Source organism: Pleurodeles waltl, chromosome 5 (genome assembly GCF_031143425.1).
Source record: "Pleurodeles waltl isolate 20211129_DDA chromosome 5, aPleWal1.hap1.20221129, whole genome shotgun sequence".
NCBI classification, from domain to species: domain Eukaryota; kingdom Metazoa; phylum Chordata; class Amphibia; order Caudata; family Salamandridae; genus Pleurodeles; species Pleurodeles waltl.
In genome coordinates, this window is record NC_090444.1 from 1,139,100,586 (window position 1) to 1,139,123,472 (window position 22,887).

Sequence of the window (22,887 nt, forward strand, 5' to 3'; positions counted from 1 at the left end):
TTATCGTTCAGTTCTAAATTAGGATCTTAAACGACAAATAATAAAGCTTGCAAAAAAATAGGAAACTGCTTATAGGCTATTTTTGGTGCTTTATATTCTTGAGTTTGTCTCTGTTGGCTTTGGTCAACTTCAGTATAAGACCATGACATCTTATGGAAGCAGTAGAGTTTATCCTTAGAAATTGGGATGTGAATTGACTGAGGCATTGAAAACAGAGTGGCGGAATGCATAAAAGTATATATATGTAACAGGTGAATGTTATAAGTTTTAAGAGACATAATATCAAACTTTAGAGCTACAGGATCTGGTTAACAATCCATGGCTTAATACATGGGGTGCTCGTCTCTATTATGGTCAATCTACAGCACTTACCTTACACTGCTGTAATAGGATTTTTGGGGGGCACAAAAGTTACATGAATGCTGGTTGTATAAGTTGGGGGACCAAAAATATCAATAGTTTACTCAGACAACTGTTCCGCATATGTCGATCTCTTGTACTTCTTCTGTCAGTATAGAGGGTCATTTTATTGTGGTGGAAGATTTTAATTTACCATTGACTAAAACATATACCTTGGCTAATCTCCCCAGGGTGATGTGGTGAAGTCAGTGGCAAATTTCAAATATATGTCTCTATGGAAATATGGAATGAGGGATTTTAATCACACCTATCATTCAATAAATTATTATTAACTTCATACTCTACAAAATGTACGTAAGTGATGGGATTTAATCACATCTAGCATTCAATAAATCATTATTGATTACAGTACAAAATGTGCATAGCTGTATACCATTAATGCGTTGAACTCCAGTTTTCTTTTCGACTCCTTGAAGAAGAATACATTTTCTTGGCAATCGTATTCTGCCACAGTGATGATATCCATACTTCCATTCTGGTTTTTCTTCCAGAAAAGAACATCATATCCAATATTAATGTCTCCTTTGGAATCAAACGTGATTTTCTTTCCCCCATCAGTAAATGATAGGCCTTGCAATGCTTCAAGGAGCTGCAAAAATAACAAAGTCAAACATTTTGTTAGATGGACATTGCGATTTGTTGTAATTCACCCTATGGTCTTCTGGCACTGTTGAAATGCGATTAGTTGCAAACGTATAGCAGATAATCAGGCCAGGACTGCCAGTGGAGTATGGTTTGTGTTAGAGCTGACATCCTTGGTGTGGTATTCCTCCAGACTTTTTTTGCCTTCACTCCCCAATTTTGCTGATCTTGTTGGAATAGACATTAATTTACTTGTAAGTCCCTAAAACAACGTGTACCAAGGGCCTGTAAATTAAATACTACTAGTGGGGTGCAGCACTCATTATACTACTCGCTAATGTAAAACTGTGAAATATGACTCAGGCTTGCCATGCAGCCTGTAGTGCAGTTTTAAACTGCCATTTCGACCTGGCCAAACAACCTTCTTGTCAGGCCTAACCCTTCCTTTTTAATACTTATACGGCACCCCTAAAGTATTCCCTAACCAAGGATATGGCAGGGTGCATTGCATTTAAAAAGTTAGATTGGTGTGTTTAATTTTTACACATCCTAACAGTAAAAAACTCTTAAAGACGTTTTCCGCTGTGCAAAAGTGACTAACAAAGGGCTACCGAATTACACTTAATAAGTGATAACTTCGGCATGCAAACGGATAGATAAATGTTTTTTCCACTCTTTCAAATTATAATTTTAAATCCTCTATAATGGTAAAGTCTGTTTGAAAATTACGATTATAAAAATGCAACATTTTGAAAGTTGCTATTTTTCTGCCTAAATTGTTCAGAGTCATAGGACTGTGAATGGCTCTCCTGTTTTGGTAATGCATTCCTTGTAGACATGAGGACAAAAGGAACCAGAGTGTAGGTGGACTGAGTCTTTTTAACTGGAAGGCTGGAGAGGCGCTGTGCACTGCCACATATACGCTTCTAAGGACTCGACCTGCAGCACACGCAAAGAAACCTGACACCACCTCTGCCTTTACCTTTGTCATCCTAGACAGTTGGAGCCAGACCCAGGGGAAGAGGAAGAACTGACCAGAACCATTTTGGGAATAGGCTAGTGTTAAACCTGGCATCCTTAGCGTGGTCTCCCCTGCCTTTTTTGCCTCTGTTTCTCATGTTTTGACTGTTCTGGACTCTGTTTTTGCTGTTTTGTGGACTCGGGGCACTTTACCCCTGCTGACCAGTGCTAAAGTGCAAGTACTCCCTGTGTGCAATGTATGTGTAATTGACCTTTCAATGATGATGGGCACATTTAATGTACTAGAAAGTCCCTTGTAAAGTGCGCTAGCAGTGCCCAGGCCCTGCAAATCAAATGCTACTAGTGGGCCTGCGGCACTGCCACTCACATGAGTAGCCCTGTAAACATAGCTCAGACCTGCCACTGCAGTGTCTGTGTGTGCAGTTTTAAACTGCCATTCGACCTGGCCCAAATCATCCCTTTTTATACATGAAAAGCCCCCCCTAGGTTAGGCCCTAGGTAGCCAAGTGGGCAGGGTGCAGTGTATGTTAAAGGTGGGATATGTACAGATGTGTTTTATATGTCCTAACAGTGAAATACTGCCAAATTTGTTTCTCACTTTTGCAAGGCCTATCTCTCTCATAAGGTAACATGGGGTCAGCCTTTAAATATCCTTTAAGTGTAGTTTCCCTTTGGGAGTAGATAGAAATGTGGAGATTGGTGTCTCTGAACTCACAATTTAAAAATCCATCTTTTGGTAAAGTTAGTTTTTAAATTGTCAGTTTGAAAATGCCACTTTTAGAAAGTGGGCATTTTCTTGCTTAAACCATTCTGTGACTCTGCCTGCTTGTGTATTCCCTGTCTGGATCAGACTGGCAGTTGGGCTGTTTGTGAATCTCCCCTAGACAGTTACACAAAGGGAGCTGGGGAGTAGCCTGGATATCCTGATCGGCCATGTAGGCTGGAGGGAAGAGACTTTCCTTTGAAGTTTGCCTACTTTAAAGGTAGGAAGTGGTATAAGTAGCGGACCCAAAACCCCAGATTTTCAGATAACTTCTGGAACCAAGAGGAACCTCTGCCAAGGAGAAGAGCTGAAGAGCTGGAGGAGGAGTACTGTCCCTTTGCCTGTGACTGTGCTGTGCTGGGTTGGCCTGTAGTTGCTGCTTCTACCTGAAAGAGGACAAAGTCTGGTCTTTGTGGTATATTCCTGTTTGTGAAGAATTTCCAGGGGCTTGGATTGAGCTTGCCTCCTGTTTTGAAGTCTCAGGGCCATTAAAGACTTCCTCTGCCAACACTTGGACTCTCTGCTGAAATTCCTGCCTTGCTAAGTGGTGCCCTATTCAATCTCTGGGCCCTTGAAAGGTGATGCTGGTAGAACAAGGTCTGAAATCCACACACAGGAAGCTGTGAGGGGAAAGTTTTGACTCACTACCTGCAACGCGGCTATAAAAACGACGCGCCACCTGCCTCACTGCTGAAATCGAAGTACCACCTGCATTGTAGCTGGAAATCAACCCATCACCTGCATTGCAGCTGGAGAAACGATGCAACACCCACTTGCGGATGCTGAAAACAATGCAAACTCCACGCATGGTTTTCCATCAATGTGCAGCCAGATTTCTCCTGAATCATCGCTGGGCGTCAAAGTCATCGTAAACCCATGCGGAACTGAGGTGCACCATCTGGAAAACGACACGCGGCCTCACTTGCGAGTGGGAAAACAACGCATCACTGACTTTTTCAGCTCACGCTCGCCCGTGCGGCTTTTCTTTTGATGCAAACCAGGTACTTTGTGTAACAACAACGCTTCCATTGAGTAAGGCTCTTTTCACCTTAAAAATTCATAACTTGTGTATGTTGCATTTTTGTCGATTTGGTATTGTTTGATTTAGTAAAATATTGCCTATTTTTCTAAACTTGTGTGGTGTCCATTTGGTAGTGTTTTCACTGTATTACTGTGTGTGTTAGTATAAATACTTTACACATTGCCTTTGAGATAAGCCTGACTGCTTGTGCCAAGCTACCAAGGGGGTGAGCAGGGGTTATCTAAGTTTGTATCTCCATTGCCCTGAATAAAAGCAGGGTGCCTGCTTGGACAGAGTGCAAACTGACTGCTAACCAGAGACCCCATTTCTAACATTGGTGGCAGCGGTGGGATAGAACTTGTGTTTGTACTTGACGTACAGTGATTAAGTGTACACTACTGTTTTCAGTGCAGACCAATTATGTGACCACATACTACGTGTCTTGGGTTTTTCTCTTTTTGGACTTTTTCCTACTTCAATTTTTTTGTGATTTTTTGAACTTCTCTTGGGAACTCTCTGTTCTTTTTGGAACTTTGCATTTTTGAGTGAATCTTACCAACATGTCTCAATTTGGGGATGCACCAGCTGTATCTACAAAGGCTGTTTTTGAGTTGGAGAACCAGGAGGAATACACAGTGGCTCAACTGAAGCAGTGTTGTAAGGATCTTGCCTACCACCAGGAAGGAGGAGCTGCAAAAGGCATTGAGAGCCTGGGTGGCAGCCAAGGAGGCTTGGGGTCACACAGAGGAGGAGGATGAGGGTGAGGAGGTGCAGAGTATTCATAATGCAGAAGATGTACCTGTTCTGCCTGGGGGAGGGTCTCCAGGGCAGGTTGCAGTGTGTCATCAAAGGGCCTGATTCCTGAGGAGTTACAGAACACACAGGCAGAGAGAGTGCACCAGTTGGAGTTAGAGAAGCTTAAAATGGAGATGGAGGAGAGAAGGTTGGCCATAGAGGAGAAAAAAATGCTCCTGGCTCATGAGCTTAGTTTAAGGGAGCTGGATCAGAGAAGTCAGTCTAGCAGAGATGTAGGCAGCAGTACCTCAGTGCAGCCTGAGTGGCGAGTACACATTCCTAAAGATCTGGTGAAGGATTACAAGAGGGAAAATGACATTTATCTGTGATTCAAGGGGCATGAGTCCACTCTCCACATGAACATGTTCACTGATGCACATTGGAGGGTCTGGTCTATGGAAGCACTTTGAGGTAGAGGGGAGGGACACTCTGACATTCTTAGAGGATCCCCAGGGGCTCACCTACTCTATCATGGAGGACACCCTAGTCAACAGATATGGTCTTACTCCTGAGCAGTATAAGGAAAAGCTTAGGTCCTATAAGAAAAAGGAGTCCCAAACTTGGTTGGGGTGTGTAGACACTTTTTGCAGGTCAATGGATGGTTGGGTGAAGGGCAGTAAGACAATAACTTATGAGGGGCTTTATAACTTAATTGCTTGGGAGCACTTGTACAGTCTTTATTTTCCAGAGCTGCACCAGCACCTAATTGACAGCAAGCTGACTGACCCCAGAAAGCCTGCTCAGGACGCGGACCATTGGGAGAGCACCAGGGTCCAGAAGAGGTATGGAGGAGACAATGCCAAGGGTGGGCAAAGTCCCTAAGGGGGTAAAGGTAAAGAGGGGGAGTTCTCTAAAGGGCCCCAACCTAGTTCCCAGGGTAAGGATTCCCAGTCCCCAGTTGAAAAGAAACCATGGGTCTCTACAGGGAAACCTGCAGAGAGGGGTTCCCACAAGTGCTTTGCATGTGATTGGGTGGGTCACATGAGGGGGGATCCCAAATGTCCCAAGGAGACACAGGCAGCCACTGGTGTTCAGTCAGAGGGTTTGGCCAGTTTAGCTCTTGGGGAGGAGTTGGCTCCAGGTGGGTGGAAGCCAGCTGAGATGACCTTTGTCTCACTAGGGGACAGTGAGGTGGCCCAGCGGACCCTTGTGCCTGAGAACACTAAAACATACAGGCAATGGGTGAACATCAATGGACAGAGGGTGGAGGCTCTGAGAGACACAGGAGCCAGTGTGACTACTGTGAGAAGTTACCTGGTGTCTGAGGAGGAGGTAGTTTCCCATGCACTTCACCAAGTAGTAGCGGTAGACAACTCAGAGTGTTTGTACAGAGTGGCGCAGGTTCCCTTTGGCGGGGGGGTCTCAGGTTCCTTGAGGGTGGCTGTGAATCAAACCATGCCTGTAGATTGTTTGCTTGGCAATGACCTGGAGGATTCCCTTTGGAAAGAGGTGGTGGAACGCCAATCTCCTGTGGAAGGAGTGTGTGGTACCCTACAAGTTTAACACTCTTTACCACCCCCAAGGAAAGGGTCTGGTTGAGAGAAATTAACCGCACCTTGATGGGCATGATCATGGGCCTTTCAGAGCCCTTGAGGCGTAAGTGGGGCGTCCTCTTACCATGCCTTCTGTGCACCTACAGGGAGGTGCCACAAAAGGGTCTTGGATTTAGCCCTTTTGAGTTATTGTATGGCCACCCTGTGAGGGGTGTATTGTTGCCCCCTTGACTGAGTTACCTCTAAGAGGCAACCCAAAAAGGTGATCTGAACCAAGGCTTGCCAGATCACTTTTGAGGCCCTGAAGACAGCCATATGCACAGCACCCGTGCTGAAGGCACCTGACTTCTCTAGCGAATTTGTCATGCAGACTGATGCTTCAGAGCATGGTGTGGGAGCAGTGTTGTCACAGCTAAATGAAGAAGGCCTAAACCAGCATGTGGCCTTCATTATTAGGAGGTTACTTCCCCAGGAAGGTAGGTGGAGTGAGATTGAGCTGGAAGCTTTTGCTGTGGTCTGGGTGCTGAAGAAGCTAAGAACCTACTTGATTGGGACTCACTTCTGGGTTCAGACAGACCACAGTCCCATCAGATGGTTAATGTGAATGAGGGAAAGGAACTCAAAACTGTTGAGCTGGTCTTTCTCCCTACATGGAATGGACTTTATGGTGGAACACCTCCCTGGAATGTAAGACACCATTGCTGATGGTCTGTCCAGATTCTTCTGCCTTAGTGATGAAACCTCCCATGAAGTTGGGTAGTTCTCCCCACTTTCAGCTGGGGGGGGACACATGTTAGACCTGGAAACTTTGGCGTGGCCTCTCCTGTCTTTTTGCCTCTGCTTCTCATGTTTTGACTGTGTGCTGGACTCAGTTTTTCTGTTTTTTTGTACTCTGGGCACTTTACTCCTGCTGACCAGTGCTAAAGTGAAAGTGCTCCCTGTGTAAAATGTGTGTGTAATTAGCTTTTCCATGATTGGCACATTTGATTTACTAGTAAGTCCTTAGTAAAATGCACTAGAGGTGCCTAGGGCCTGTAAATCAAATGCTACTAGTGGGCCTGCAGCACTGGTTGTGCCGCCCACATGTGAAGCCCTGTAAACATGACTTCGACTTGCCACTGCATTGTCTGTTTTAAACTGCCAATTCAACCTGGCAAGTGTACCCACTTGCCAGGCCCAAACCTTCCCTTTGTATACATGTAAGGCACCTCTAAGGTAAGTCCTGGGTAGCCCCATGGGCAAGGTGCAGTTTATGTTAAAGGTGGAACATGTGCTGATGTGCTTTACATGTCCTAACAGTGAAATAATGCCAAATCGGTTTTTCACTGTTGTAAGGCCTATCGCTGTCATAGGTTAACATGGGGCTGCCTTTAAATATAATTTAAGTGCAATTTCCCTTTGAAAGCAGATAGAAATATGGATTTTTGTGTCTCTGAACTCACCATTTAAAAACACATCTTATGGTGAAGTTGGATTTTAAATTGTCAGTTTGAAAATGCTACTTTTACAAAGTGGGCATTTTCTTGCTTAAACCATTCTGTGACTCTGCCTGCTTGTGTATTCCCTGTCTGGATCAGACTGGCAGTTGGTCTGTTTGTGAATCTCCCCTAGACAGTGACACAAAAGGAGATGGGGAGTAGCCTGGATATCCTAATCGGTCATGTAGGCTGGAGGGAAGAGACTTTCCTTTGAGGTTTGCCTACTTTAAAGGTAGGAAGGGGTATAAGTAGCGGACCCAAAACCCCAGATTTTCAGATAACTTCTGGAACCAAGAGGAACCTCTGCCAAGGAGAAGAGCTGAAGAGCTGGAGGAGGAGTACTGCCCCTTTGCTTGTGACTGTGCTGTGCTGGGTTGGCCTGTAGTTGCTGCTTCTGCCTGAAAGAGGACAAAGACTGGTCTTTGTGGTATATTCCTGTTTGTGAAGAATTTCCAGGGGCTTGGATTGAGCTTGCCTCCTGTTTTGAAGTCTCAGGACCATTAAAGACTTCCTCTCTCAACACTTGGACTCTCTGCTGAAATTCCTGCCTTGACAAGTGGTGCCCTATTCAATCTCTGGGCCCTTGAAAGGTGAAGCTGGTAGAACAAGGTCTGAAATCCACACACAGGAAGCTGTGAGGGGAAAGTTTTGACTCACTACCTGCAACGCGGCTATAAAAACGACGCTGAGGCATCCTCACTGCTGAAATCGAAGTACCACCTGCATTGTAGCTGGAAATCGACCCATCACCTGCATTGCAGCTGGAGAAACGATGCAACACCCACTTGCGGATGCTGAAAACAACGCAAACTCCACGCGTGGTTTTCCATCAATGTGCAGCCAGATTTCTCATGCATCATCGCTGGGCGTCAAAGTCATCGTAAACCCATGCGGAACTGAGGTGCCCCATCTGGAAAATGACACACGGCCTCACTTGCGAGTGAGAAAACAATGCATCACTGACTTTTTCAGCTCACGGTCGCCCGTGCGGCTTTACTTTTGATGCAAACCAGGTACTTTGTGTAACAACAACGCTTCCATTGAGTAAGGCTCTTTTCACCTTAAAAATTCATAACTTGTGTATGTTGGATTTTTGTCGATTTGGTATTGTTTGATTTAGTTAAATATTGCCTATTTTTCTAAACTTGTGTGGTGTCCATTTTGTAGTGTTTTCACTGTATTACTGTGTGTGTTAGTATAAATACTTTACACATTGCCTTTGAGATAAGCCTGACTGCTTGTGCCAAGCTACCAAGGGGGTGAGCAGGGGTTATCTAAGTTTGTATCTCCATTGCCCTGAATAAAGGCAGGGTGCCTGCTTGGACAGAGTGCAAACTGACTGCTAACCAGAGACCCCATTTCTAACATTGGTGGCAGCGGTGGGATAGAACTTGTGTTTGTACTTGACATACAGTGATTAAGTGTACACTACTGTTTTCAGTGCAGACCATTATGTGACCACATACTACTTGTCTTGGGTTTTTCTCTTTTTGGACTTTTTCCTACTTCAAATTTTTGTTGTTGATTTTTTGAACTTCTCTTGGGAACTCTCTGTTATTTTTGGAACTTTGCATTTTTGAGTGAATCTTACCAACATGTCTCAATTTGGGGATGCACCAGCTGTATCTACAAAGGCTGTTTTTGAGTTGGAGAACCAGGAGGAGTACACAGTGGCTCAACTGAAGCAGTGTTGTAAGGATCTTGCCTACCACCAGGAAGGAGGAGCTGCAAAAGGCATTGAGAGCCTGGGTGGCAGCCAAGGAGGCTTGGGGTCACACAGAGGAGGAGGATGAGGGCGAGGAGGTGCAAAGTATTCATAATGCAGAAGATGTACCTGTTCTGCCTGGGGGAGGGTCTCCAGGGCAGGTTGCAGTGTGTCATCAAAGGGTCTGATTCCTGAGGAGTTACAGAACAGACAGGCAGAGAGAGTGCACCAGTTGGAGTTAGAGAAGCTTAAAATGGAGATGGAGGAGAGAAGGTTGGCCATAGAGGAGAAAAAAATGCTCCTGGCTCATGAGCTTAGTTTAAGGGAGCTGGATCAGAGAAGCCAGTCTAGCAGAGATGTTGGCAGCAGTACATCAGTGCAGCCTGAGTGGGGAGTACACATTCCTAAAGATCTGGTGAAGGATTACAAGAGGGAAAATGACATTTATCTGTGGTTCAAGGGGCATGAGTCCACTCTCCACATGAACATGTTCACTGATGCACATTGGAGGGGCGGGTCTATGGAAGCACTTTGAGGTAGAGGGGAGGGACACTCTGACATTCTTAGGGGATCCCCAGGGGCTCACCTACTCTATCATGGAGGACACCCTACTCAACAGATATGGTCTTACTCTTGAGCAGTATAAGGAAAAGCTTAGGTCCTATAAGAAAAAGGAGTCCCAAACTTGGTTGGGGCGTGTAGACACTTTTTGCAGGTCGCTGGATGGTTGGGTGAAGGGCAGTAAGACAATAACTTATGAGGGTCTTTATAACTTAATTGCTTGGGAGCACTTGTACAGTTTTGTTTTCCAGAGCTGCACCAGCACCTAATTGACAGCAAGCTGACTGACCCCAGAAAGCTTGCTCAGGACGCGGACCATTGGGAGAGCACCAGGGTCCAGAAGAGGTATGGAGGAGACAATGCCAAGGGTGGGCAACGTCCCTAAGGGGGTAAAGGTAAAGATGCGGAGTTCTCTAAAGAGCCCCAACCCAGTTCCCAGGGTAAGGATTCCCAGTCCCCAGTTGAAAAGAAACTATGGGTCTCTACAGGGATTCCTGCAGAGACGGGTTCCCACAAGTGCTTTGCATGTGATCAGGTGGGTCACATGAGGGGGGATCCCAAATGTCCCAAGGGGACACAGGCAGCCACTGGTGTTCAGTCAGAGGGTTTGGCCAGTTTAGCTCTTGGGGAGGAGTTGGCTCCAGGTGGGTGGAAGCCAGCTGAGATGACCTTTGTCTCACTAGGGGACAGTGAGGTGGTCCAGCGGACCCTTGGGCCTGAGAACACTAAAACGTACAGGCAATGGGTGAACACCAATGGACAGAGGGTGGAGGCTCTGAGAGACACAGGAGCCAGTGTGACAACTGTGAGAAGTTACCTGGTGTCTGAGGAGGAAGTAGTTTCCCATGCACTTCACCAAGTAGTAGCGGTAGACAACTCAGAGTGTTTGTACAGAGTGGCGCAGGTTCCCTTTGGCGGGGGGGTCTCAGGTTCCTTGAGGGTGGCTGTGAATCAAACCATGCCTGTAGATTGTTTGCTTGGCAATGACCTGGCGGATTCCCCTTGGAAAGAGGTGGTGGAACACCAATCTCCTGTGGAAGGAGTAGGGGTTATCCTACAAGTTTAACACTCTTCACCATCCCCAAGGAAAGGGTCTGGTTGAGAGAAATTAACCGCACCTTGAAGGGCATAATCATGGGCCTTTCAGAGCCCTTGAGGCGTAAGTGGGGCGTCCTCTTACCATGCCTTCTGTGCACCTACAAGGAGGTGCCACAAAAGGGTCTTGGATTTAGCCCTTTTGAGTTATTGTATGGCCACCCTGTGAGGGGTGTATTGTTGCCCCCTTGACTGAGTTACCTCTAAGAGGCAACCCAAAAAGGTGATCTGAACCAAGGCTTGCCAGATCACTTTTGAGGCCCTGAAGACAGCCATATGCACAGCACCCATGCTGAAGGCACCTGACTTCTCTAGAGAATTTGTCATGCAGACTGATGCTTCAGAGCATGGTGTGGGAGCAGTGTTGTCACAGCTAAATGAAGAAGGTCTAAACCAGCATGTAGCCTTCATTATTAGGAGGTTACTTCACCAGGAAGGTAGGTGGAGTGCGATTGAGCAGGAAGCTTTTGCTGTGGTCTGGGTGCTGAAGAAGCTAAGAACCTACTTGATTGGGACTCACTTCTGGATTCAGACAGACCACAGTCCCATCAGATGGTTAATGCAAATGAGGGAAAAGAACTCAAAACTGTTGAGCTGGTCTTTCTCCCCACATGGAATGGACTTTATGGTGGAACACCTCCCTGGAATGTGAGACACCATTGCTGATGGTCTGTCCAGATTCTTCTGCCTTAGTGATGAGACCTCCCATGAAGTTGAGTAGTTCTCCCCACTTTCAGCTGGGGGGGGGACACATGTTAGACCTCGAAACTTTGGCGTGGCCTCTCCTGTCTTTTTGCCTCTGCTTCTCATGTTTTGACTGTGTGCTGGACTGTTTTTTGTACTCTGGGCACTTTACTCCTGCTGACCAGTGCTAAAGTGAAAGTGCTCCCTGTGTAAAATGTATGTGTAATTAGCTTTTCCATGATTGGCACATTTGATTTACTAGTAAGTCCTTAGTAAAATGCACTAGAGGTGCCTAGGGCCTGTAAATCAAATGCTACTAGTGGGCCTGCAGCACTGGTTGTGCCACCCACATGTGAAGCACTGTAAACATGACTCCGACTTGCCACTGCATTGTCTGTTTTAAACTGCCAATTCAACCTGGCAAGTGTACCCACTTGCCAGGCCCAAACCTTCCCTTTGTATACACGTAAGGCACCTCTAAGGTAAGTCCTAGGTAGCCTCATGGGCAAGGTGCAGTTTATGTGAAAGGTGGAAGATGTGCTGATGTGTTTTACATGTCCTAACAGTGAAATAATGCCAAATTTGTTTTTTACTGTTGCAAGGCCTATCGCTGTCATAGGTTAACATGGGGCTGCCTTTAAATATAATTTAAGTGCAATTTCCCTTTGAAAGCAAATAGAAATATGGAGTTTTGTGTCTCTGAACTCACCATTTAAAAACACATCTTATGGTGAAGTTGGATTTTAAATTGTCAGTTTGAAAATGCTACTTTTACAAAGTGGGCATTTTCTTGCTTAAACCATTCTGTGACTCTGCCTGCTTGTGTATTCTCTGTCTGGGTCAGACTGACAGTTGGGCTGTTTCTGAATCTCCCCTAGACAGTGACTCAAAGGGAACTGGGGTGTAGCCTGCATATCCTGATGGGCCATCTGGGCTGGAGTGGAGGGAGAAGTGGTAACTTACAACTGAATGGGTTGTACCTGCCCTCACACAATGCAGTCTTCAACCCCCTGGTGTGAGTCTGGAGTCAGGCCTGGGCAAGGATGGCTCTTGTGAATAACAGATACTTTCCTTTGAAGTTTGCCTACTTCAAAGGCAGAAAGGGGTATAAGTAGTAGACCCCAAACCCCAGATTTTCAGATAACTTCTGGAACCAAGAGGAACCTCTGCCAAGGGGAAGAGCTAAAGAGCTGGAGGAGGAGTACTGCCCCTTTGCCCGTGACTGTGCTTTGCTAGGTTGGCCTGCAGTTGCTGCTTCTGCCTGAAAGAAGACAACAACTGGACTTTGTGGCATGTTCCTGTTTGTGAAGACTCTCCAAGAGCTTGGATTGAGCTTGCCTCCTGTTTTGAAGTCTCAGGGCCATCAAAGACTTCCTCTGTCAGCACATGGACTCACTGCTGAGACTCCTGGCCTGCCAAGTGGTGCTCTATCCAGTCTCTGGGCCCTTGAAAGGTGAAGCTGGTAGAACAAGGACTGAAATCCACGCACAAGAAACCGTACAGGGAAAATTTTGACGCACCACCTGCAATGTGGCTGTAAAAATGACGTGCCACCAGCCTTGTGGCTCAAATCGACGCACCACCTGCATCATGACTGGGAAATCGACAAATCACTTGCATCGTGGCTGGAGAAAGAAAGCAACACCCGCTTGCAGCTGCTGAAAACGCTGCAAACCCAACGCAGGGTGGTTTTCCATCACAGTGCAGCTGGATGTCTCATGTATCATCGCTGGGCGTCAAAGTCATTGTAAACCTGCATGGACCTGAGGTGCCCCATGTGGAAAACGAGGCACGGCCTCACTTGTGAGTGAGAAAATGATGCATTTCTGACTTTTCGATGCATGTTCGCCCATAGGGCTTTATTTTTTATGCAAACCAAGTACTTTGTGTAACAACAACATTTCCATTGTTTCCTATGGAATAAGACCCTTTTTACTCGAAAAATTTGTCTCTGCTGGAGTGAGTCCTGATCCCCAAGATGTGCCTCTCAAATCCTAGACCCTTGGCTGCCGTTGGAGTCTACTCCTCCTGTCTCAAATCTAAAGAAATGTGCCTCCTGGATGAAAATTCAGATATTTGGGTCTCTCTGTGACTGCAAGCGGGCTCTTTGCATCACCACCGGTCACTGCATCACCTGGCAATGTAAAGTTCCAATTGCGATTTTCTCTTTGCACCAAATAGAGATTGCCTGAATCGATTGCCCAGTTCCTGCAACAACCACTCCTTGAACTGACATCGGCCTTCTGAATCCCCTCCAATGCAAAACTCTGGCTGCAGCTCCTTGCGTGGACTTGTACTTTAAGAAGGTAAATTCTTCAGCGGGAGGAATCTATATCAAACCCATCCTCCATCGAGGTTCACCTGACCTTGTGACTTTGATCCGGTCTAGCATGACCAGGTAACCACAAGTGGCGCTTTGTTCTTCTTGGTCCTAATTTCACTTCAAATTTTAGAAATTCATAACTCTGTTTCTACTGATTGGATTTTTGTTGTTTTGGTGTCATTTTATTTAATAAAATGTACACAGTTTGTCTAATATAATGTGGGATTGTACTTGTGTTCTCACTTTTTTAGTGTTTGGGTAATTCATAAATACTTTAGACATAGGCCCTCATTATGAAACTGGCGGTCGGTGATAAAGTGGCAGTAATACCGCCAATTTATGACCATGGTGGTTAGAGCTCCGAAAGACAGCCAATGTACCATACCAACAGCCAGGGCGGAAACAACAGCCACCATGGCAGGAGCCGCCTACAGCCAGATGTAAGTCAAAGTTCTGCCTACCATATTACAACAACACAATCAGCCACCTTTTCCGGGGCGGTACCAACGACATCAAAAACCTGGCAGACTCAGAAGTGGAAGTACTCACCTTTGGAGACACAGGGAAGAACCACGCTGCCATGGAACCCGAACTACAAGTCTTCCCGATGATATTCTACGTTCTGCTCCAACACGAACACCAATGCCTGCGAAGACGATGCCAGTGATTACAGCCGCCTAGCACACAAGGGGGGGAGGAAAACTAGAGTGACACACACATACACACCCCAGACACACGCACCATAAACACAACCATATGCACATGAAAACAAGTTAATCCCCCTAAATCGGCTGAATAATGCAAGGACAAAAAGATTTTACCAAAGTGATTGTAATAAGCTCAACACAGTAGAAATAATAATTTAGGCAATGTAACAGATATATACAAATGTACAGAACAAGGAACACAGCCCAGTCCTCATTTTGCGTGGGCCACATGGCCACAGGCCAGAGTCCTAGGCCCCACTTGTCACCTGCATCAACACGGAGAGAACACTGCAGGGGCATCAGTTGGTAAATAGGCAGGCACTTCAGGGGGACAGGTGGGGGGCACCTCAGCCGGGAGCTGAAACAAGACCAACAGTTCTGGAGGTGGCAACATGCCCTGTGCTTGGTCCTGGGAGTGCAAGGCCACAGTCTCTCGAGTGGGTGTCTTGCCCACTGGTTGTGGAGGGGGCAACATGTCCTGTGCTTTGTCCTGGGGAGTGATGGGCCACAGTCTCTCGAGTGGGTGTCTTGCCCACTCGTTCTGGAGGGGACAACATGCCCATTGCTTGGTCCTGGGGAGTGCAAGGCCACAGTCTCTTGCATAGGTGTCTTGCCCATTGGTTCGGGAGGGGGGGGACATGCCCTGTGCTTGGTCCTAGGGAGTGATGGGCCACAGTCTCTCGAGTGGGTGTCTTGCCCACTGGTTCTGGAGGGGGCAACATGCCCATGCTTGGTCCTGGGGAGTGCAAGGCCACAGTCCCTCGAATGGGTGAATACCCCACTGGTTCTGGAGTGGACAGGCTGCACAGCAGCCCATGGATGCAGCATTACATTGTGTCCGCAAGCAGGAGCAGCTGCACTGTTTTGGTGGTGGTGGGAGGCTCCTGCACATCCCCTGCACTCTTGGATGGATGCACTGTGGTGGTGCTGGTGGTGGTGGGAGGATCCTGCACATCCTCTGCACCCTCGGATGGATGTACTGTGGTGGTGCTGCTGGAGGTGGGAGGCTCCTGCACATCCCCTGCACCCTCGGATGGATGCACAACCAAGGTTGGTGGTGGGGGCTCCGTTACAGCTGCTGGCCCAGGCTCCCTGCCCTTCCTGCCTGCTGGTGCAGGCTCCTTGCCCTTCTTGCCTGCTGGAGCAGGCTCCTTGGCCTTCCTGCGTGCTGGTGCAGGCTCCTTGGCCTACCTGCCTGCTGGTGCAGGCTCCTTGGCCTTTTGGGTGGCAGGTGCAGGTTCCTTGCCCTTCTTGCCTGCTGGTGCAGGCTCCTTCCCCTTTAGGCTGGCTGGTGCAGGCTCCTTCCCCTTCAGTAAATGTGGCCTGGATTCCTTTCCACCACAAGTGGGTGCGGATGGAACTGGACCCATGGACTGTGTGGCTGAGGTGCTTGGCTGGGTTCGTGATACCCTGGCCATACGTGCAGGACAAGGTGGAGGGGTAGGGAAGAGGTCAATTGTGGATAGAAACAGTTTTTTAGGGACATTGGGGTGGGAAGAGGGAGAAGTAATGGGAGTGGAGGATGAGGGAGTGGTTGTTGGAGGTGTCTGTCTGCTGGATTTGGGTGCAGATGCATGGGCTGTATGCTGTTTTGAGGTGGATGGGTGTTAGGTGTCTGAGTGCTTGCGTTTGTTTACTTTCGGAGGGGGGACTGACACAGTGGGAGAGGACACAGGTGATGTGTGCATGGATGTTGTGGAGGTGTCTGCCAGCGAGGTGTGTGTTGTGCTTGGTGTGGTGATGATGCTGGTAGTGGATGATGATGTAGTGCATGCAGGTGTGAGTGTGGACGTAATTAGGTGGGAGGTGGAGGAGGAGGAAGAGGGGAGACAGTGGAAATAGTGGATGTTGTTGTGTCTGCAACTGGTTGGTGTTTGTGTGAGTGCCTGTGGGATGAAGTGTGGTGCTGGTGTTTGCCTGTGCCACTCTTGGGTGTTGTCTTGTGTGCATGCTCATTCTGTATGTGTGCCTAGGATGGGTTGGGGTTGAGGAGAATGGGACTAGGCAGTGGAAGTTGGAGGGGGGGACGGTAGAAACAGGGACAATGGCTGCCATCAGAGAGGAGGCCAGAGCCTGAATCGATCTCTGTTGGGCCGCCAATCCAGTATGAATGCCCTCCAGGAATGCATTAGATTGTTGCATCTGGGCTGCCAAGCCCCTGGATGGCATTCACAATGGTTTACTGCCCTACAGAGATGGATCTCAGGAGGCCAATAGCCTCATACTCAGGGCAGCAGGGCTCACTGGGGCAGGGCCTGAGGTGCAGGGGGCTAAGGAGATGCCCACCCTCCTGGGCAACTCGCTGAGGGGCTGCTGGGAGGGCAGTGCTGGTACAGGGGTGGCAAATCTACCTGTAGCTATGGTGGTCACATAAGTGTCCGTCACCACGAGGGAGCTTCCATCGGAGGAGGTATCTGTGTCTGAAGTGTCTCTGCTGTGGTGCTCCCCTCGCTCTCCATCCCACTGGTGCCCTCAGTGTTGGTGGACTCTGCCTCCTGGGTCCTGTGGGATGCAGCTCCCTTTGTTACCGGTTCCTCTGTCCTCTGGCAGATGATGCTAATGCACATAAAGACAGTTGACAAAACAAGAAAGGGGGGAAGAGACAAAGGATACACTGGGTCAATGGTGCACCACCACCTCCGTTGGCGTCCACAGCACCCTCACACACAGGGAACAGGCCTACGTGCTATGCATTGCACTACCAGTGATATTGCTACCCACCAAGGCATGGGGAAGGGTACACAACGTCAAATGCAGCACACCTGGGACCCATGCAGCCCTGACCAGTAGTGGATGCCTACGAGCTAGGTAGCAGGATTATCCCTTCAGAACCCTAGCCACCAGGGGACCTACGCTGCAAAGTCAGGCCTGGCCTAGGGGCACCAGCTGACACACATCCACCACCCGGATACCCCCCTATCATGCGTAAGTTGTGATGATGGGCACTGTACTCACCCCCTTGTGGCTGCTGTGATGCCCTCAAACACCCATCCAGCTCTGGATAGGCCACCGCCAGTATGCAGGCCATTAGGGGTGTCAGGGTTCGACGGGCACCTCTTCCTCGTTGGGAGGCCATCCCCAGCTGGGCCTCCGCTGTCTTCCGTGACCAGCATCTCAGTTCCTCCCACCGTTTGTGACAGTGGGTGCTCTGCCTGCCATAGACCCCCAGGGTCCGCACCTCCTTGGCGACGGCACGCCATATACCCTTCTTTTGATGGGCGCTGACCTGCAAAGGCAATACACACAGGAAAATACCATTAGACAATGAGTCCAGCCTGTTACACATATGGCCCACCATACCCGTTCCCATCATCATTGGCACACACGTAGCCCAGCACACAACCTGTATGCTGCCAAGAGGACACTCACCCACCCCCTTACATGAAGTCTTCACACACCCCGTTCCATACATTCATGCCACATGCATTGTGCCCACAGGGTACTCACCTGTTGGTCTGGAGGCCCATACAGCACTCCGTATTGGGGTAGGACCCCATCCACCAGTCTCTCCAACTCCTCCGAAGTGAAGGCTGGGGCCCTTTCCCCGGTCACACAGGCCATGGTAGGTTTCAGGCACAGGTCACAGCAGCATATGCAGTGTAGGTCCTCTCTTATGGAAGGTCAGGTAGCAAGTGAGGAATATGATAGGAAATGGCAGTCACATCCACGGCGGTGCATACCATCACCACCGCCGTAGATCACCATTGGCCACTGTACCCAATAGGGCACAATATTAACCAAAGAGGACTTGCTCGGTGGTTCCCGGCCACCTCCCACAACGGCACACAACGTCAGCGGAATTACCTCACTTCCACCTGTTCCTCCACACAGGACAGGCAGACACCATTTCACGGGGGAGGGGGGCAGGCCTCTGGAATAATGCTGCATCACAAGAGATATTAGCACATATTGGACAAATCACACTGACCCATTGCATGTTCACAAAATACAAAGTACTGTTGTAGCTACATTGTTCAGTTTGTGACCGGCTCCTCACTCTTTTGTCCCTTAGGTTCCTACAGGTGCAGATGAATAGGAGATGGAGACAAACTCCTGTGTGCAGACCCCTGGTGGACTTGGCAACACTGGAGGACAGGCACATTATCCTCACCTATAGACTTGACAGGGCTACAATCAGGTAGCTGTGTGCCCAATAGGAGCCTGACCTGATATCTGCTATCCGTCACCCCACTGGGATCCCCCCTCTTGTGCAAGTGCTATCAGTACTCCATTTCCTGGCAACTGGTTCTTTCCATGTGACAGTGGGCTTGGCAGCAGGAATGGCACTGCCACTGTTCTCAAATGTGCTGACAAGAGTGTTGTCTGCCCTGATACAAGACATGTGCAGCTACATTGTTTTCCACAAGGTTGAGGATTTGGGCACAGTGAGGGCCGAGTTTTATGCAATGGGATATGTCCCCAACATAATTGGTGCGATTGATGGAACACATATTGCATCTGTCCGCCGCCCCCCCCCCCCGGCAGAATGAACAGGTGTTCAGGAATCGGAAGAGTTTCCACTCTATGAATGTTCAGATGGTGTGCTTGGCGGACCAGTACATCTTGCATGTCAAAATATACTGGGTCGATGCATGATGCCTTTGTCCTGAGGAATAGCAGCATCCCAAATGTGATGGCCCAACGACAGAGGAACCGGGGGTGGCTAATAGGTGAGCCCTAGTTCCCACCCAGTATATGTTAGTGTATGGGTATGGTGTGGGCCATAAAAGATAGTGTGTGGCTAAATGTTGTCCCTCAATATTTGCAGGTGACTCTGGTTACCCAAACCTATCATGGCTGCTGACCCCTGTGTGGAATGCCAGGACAAGGGCAGAAGAACGTTATAATGAGGCACATGGGCGAACCAGAAGTATCATTGAAAGGGCTTTTGGCCTCCTGAAGGACAGGTTCCGGTGCCTCCACCTAACAGGCGGATCCCTGTGCTACTCACCCAAGAAGGTCTGCCACATAGTAGTGGCATGCTGCATGTTGCATAACCTGGCCCTCAGACACCATGCACCTTTTCTGCAGGAGGAGGAGACTGGAGATGCCTGTGTGCCAGCAGTAGACCCTGTGGACAGTGAGGATGAGGAGGCAGAGGATGAGGACAACAGAACATCTGTGATCCGTCAATACTTCCAATGACACACAGGTAGGACAGTGTAACTTTACATTTCAATGACTTTGTTTGTAATCTGTGTGGCAATGTCTTGCTTATATTTCCCACTTCTATGCCCACTTACTGTTCCCTCTGGCAATTCATTTTGCAGATGTTGGTGACCTGACATATACTCCTGGCGTGATCACTACAGCCAGCTACAGGTCATGAATCTATGCTCATTCTATGTACAGTTACTTTGCAATATTTTTACCTGTTTCAATGAATAAATATTTGATATACGTGACATACTCCAATTGGATTTTTTTCAAAGGGTGTCTATTGAAGTGCTAACATGTAGGGGGAAGTGCAATGGGATAGGGTGATGATGAGGGAAGTTCCAGGGTATTTTTCCATTCTGTTTGTAGCACAGGTGCAGTGTCCATTGTGACATAGGAAGGGGAGTAATGGCAGTTCAAGGTGGACAGGGTGACTGAGTGGGACACAAGGGGGACAATCAGGAGAGTCTAATTTCCTAGCGGGGTCTTGGAAAGTGTCTCTGGCTTCTGTCTGGATCGCAGGGAACGTTTGTAGGGTGGTTCACGTTCTGCAGGGGGAGGGGTTCTGTGGCCTGTGAGTCCTGGTGCAGGGCCTCCTGTCCACTAGTGGCAGCGGAGGTGGAAGGCAGTTCAGATGTCCAGTTAGTGGCAGGGCCCACTGGTGTGAGGCTGCCGCCCTCATAATGTTGGCCATGTCTGCCAGCACCCCTGCTATGGAGATCAGTGTGTTGTTGATGGCTGGCAAGTCCTCCCTGATCCCCTGGTACTGTCCCTCCTGCAGCCACCTGTTCTCCTGCATGTTGTCCAGGATCTGGCCCATCATGTCCTGATAATGTTGATAGGCTCCTAGGATCTCAGTGAGTGCTTCCTGGAGAGTTGGTTCCCTGGGCCTGTCCTCCCCCTGACGCACAGCAGTCCTCCAAGTCTCCCTGGTGGCCTGTGCCTCTGTCCACTGAACTGTGTGCCCATTGCCACTGACCCCAGGTCCCTGATTGTCTTGTGTGAGAAGTGTGGACTAGGGTCCCTGTAGAGGTGGACACACTGCTGATTGACGTGTCCTGGGGACAGAGGTGTGGATACTCTAAGTAGGTGCTGTGGTGGTGTTTCCTGATGGGGGAGGCTCTGTGGTGGTGTGTGACAGGGCCTGGGGAACTGGCTGTCCCGTAGTCCCTGATGGGCCAGGTAGGTCATCCAGATCCTGAAGACCAGAGTTGCTGTCATTACTGTGGGCCTCTTCTGTTGGGGGACTGGATAGTGCTGGCACCTCCTCTCCAGTGACATTGGCTGGGGTATCTGTGGAGATGTAAATGATGTGTTATGGTTTATGGCCCTCATTACAACCCTGGCGGTCGGTGTTAAAGTGGCGGTAAGACCGCCAACAGGCCGGCGGTAAAAAAAAGGGAATCACGACCATGGCGAAAACCGGCAACATAGACAGACACTTTAACACTCCGACCGCCACGGCGGTACAAACAAATAGCATGGCTGTCACCGCAAACAGACAGGCGGAAGACAATGTACTGCCCACACTATTATGAGAGGCCAATCCGCCACCTTTTCCGGGGCGGATTCAACACAAACAAAAACAGAGCAGAAACAGGACTTGGAAGGGGAAACACTCACCTCTACACAACCCACGAGGAACCAGGACGCCATGGAGCCAAAACTCCAAATCCTCCCTGCGATAGTTTTCTTGCCCATTAGTCAAAACTTTAAATACAGTATAAACAATTATGTACACCAACTATACAAGTCCGGTTAGTGCACCATTCAAAGTCCGTGGACCACTGGGCCCAAAATGCATGGGTGAGGCCCACACTCGATACCAGACTGCAAATGGAGAGAACACTGCTGGGGCATCAGATCGAAATGAAACAGGCACCTCAGGGGGAAGGGAAGGGAGGGCACCTCAGCCGGATGAGTGCACGACTCCAGCTCCACGAGGGGGCTCCATGCCCATTGATGTATCCTGGGGAGTGCAATGCCACAGTCTCTCAAGTCTTTTCAGTGGGTGGGTTGCCCACTGCTTTATCCTGGGGAGTGCAAAGCCACAGTCTCTCAAGTCTTTTCAGTGGGTGGGTTGCCCACTGCTCCATCCTGGGGAGTGCAAAGCCACAGTTTCTCAAGTATTTTCAGTGGGTGGGTTGCCCACTGCTTTATCCTGGGGAGTGCAAAGCCAGTCTCTCAAGTCTTTTCAGTGGGTGGGTTGCCCACTGCTTTATCCTGGGAGTGCAAAGCCACAGTCTCTCAAGTCTTTTCAGTGGGTGGGTAGCCCACTGTGTTATCCTGGGGAGTGCAAAGCCACAGTCTCTCAAGTGGATGCCTTTCTCCACTGGTTCTGGAGGGGGCTTTGTGCCCAGAGTGCTTCATCCTGCCAAGGACTGAGGTAGTGGATGTGATACTCCACTGGTTCTGGAAGGGGCTTTGTGCCCAGAGTGCTTCATCCTGCCAAGGACTGAGGTAGTGGATGCCTTTCTCCAATGGTTCTGGAGGTGGCTTTGTGCCCAGAGTGCTTCATCCTGCCAAGGACTGAGGTAATGGATGTGATACTCCACAGGTTCTGGAGGGGGCTTTGTGCCCAGAGTGCTTCATCCTGCCAAGGACTGAGGTAGTGGATGCCTTTCTCCACTGGTTCTGGAGGGGGAATGGTACCCAGAGTGCTTCATCCTGAAGGACTGAGGTAGTGGATACCTTTCTCCATTGGTTCTTGGGTGGGCCTGGTGCCCAGAGTGCTTCATCCAGCCAAGGACTGAGGTAGTGGATGTGATACTCCACTGGTTCTGGAGGGGGCTTTGTGCCCAGAGTGCTTCATCCTGCCAAGGACTGAGGTAGTGGATGCCTTTCTCCACTGGTTCTGGAGGGGGTTTTGTGCCCAGAGTGCTTCATCCTGCCAAGGACTGAGGTAGTGGATGTGATACTCCACTGGTTCTGGAGGGGGCTTTGTGCCCAGAGTGCTTCATCCTGCCAAGGACTGAGGTTGTGGATGCCTTTCTCCACTGGTTCTGGAGGGGGCTTTGTGCCCAGAGTGCTTCAACCTGCCAAGGACTGAGGTAGTGGATGTGACACTCCACTGATGGTGGTGCAACATGCAAGCTGGCCAGGATCCTGGAACTGACCACCAG

General features: G+C 48.9%; 1 protein-coding gene across 1 annotated transcript in view; it reads right to left on the bottom strand.

The window, feature by feature from the left end:
• The window catches only part of LOC138297097 (G-protein coupled receptor family C group 6 member A-like), a 374,267-nt gene that overhangs the window by 107,688 nt on the left and 243,692 nt on the right, over nt 1-22,887 (bottom strand). The window contains exon 6 of the mRNA XM_069236598.1: nt 794-1,009. Coding sequence (XP_069092699.1) covers nt 794-1,009 — 216 coding nt within the window. The remainder of the gene's footprint in view (nt 1-793; nt 1,010-22,887) is intronic.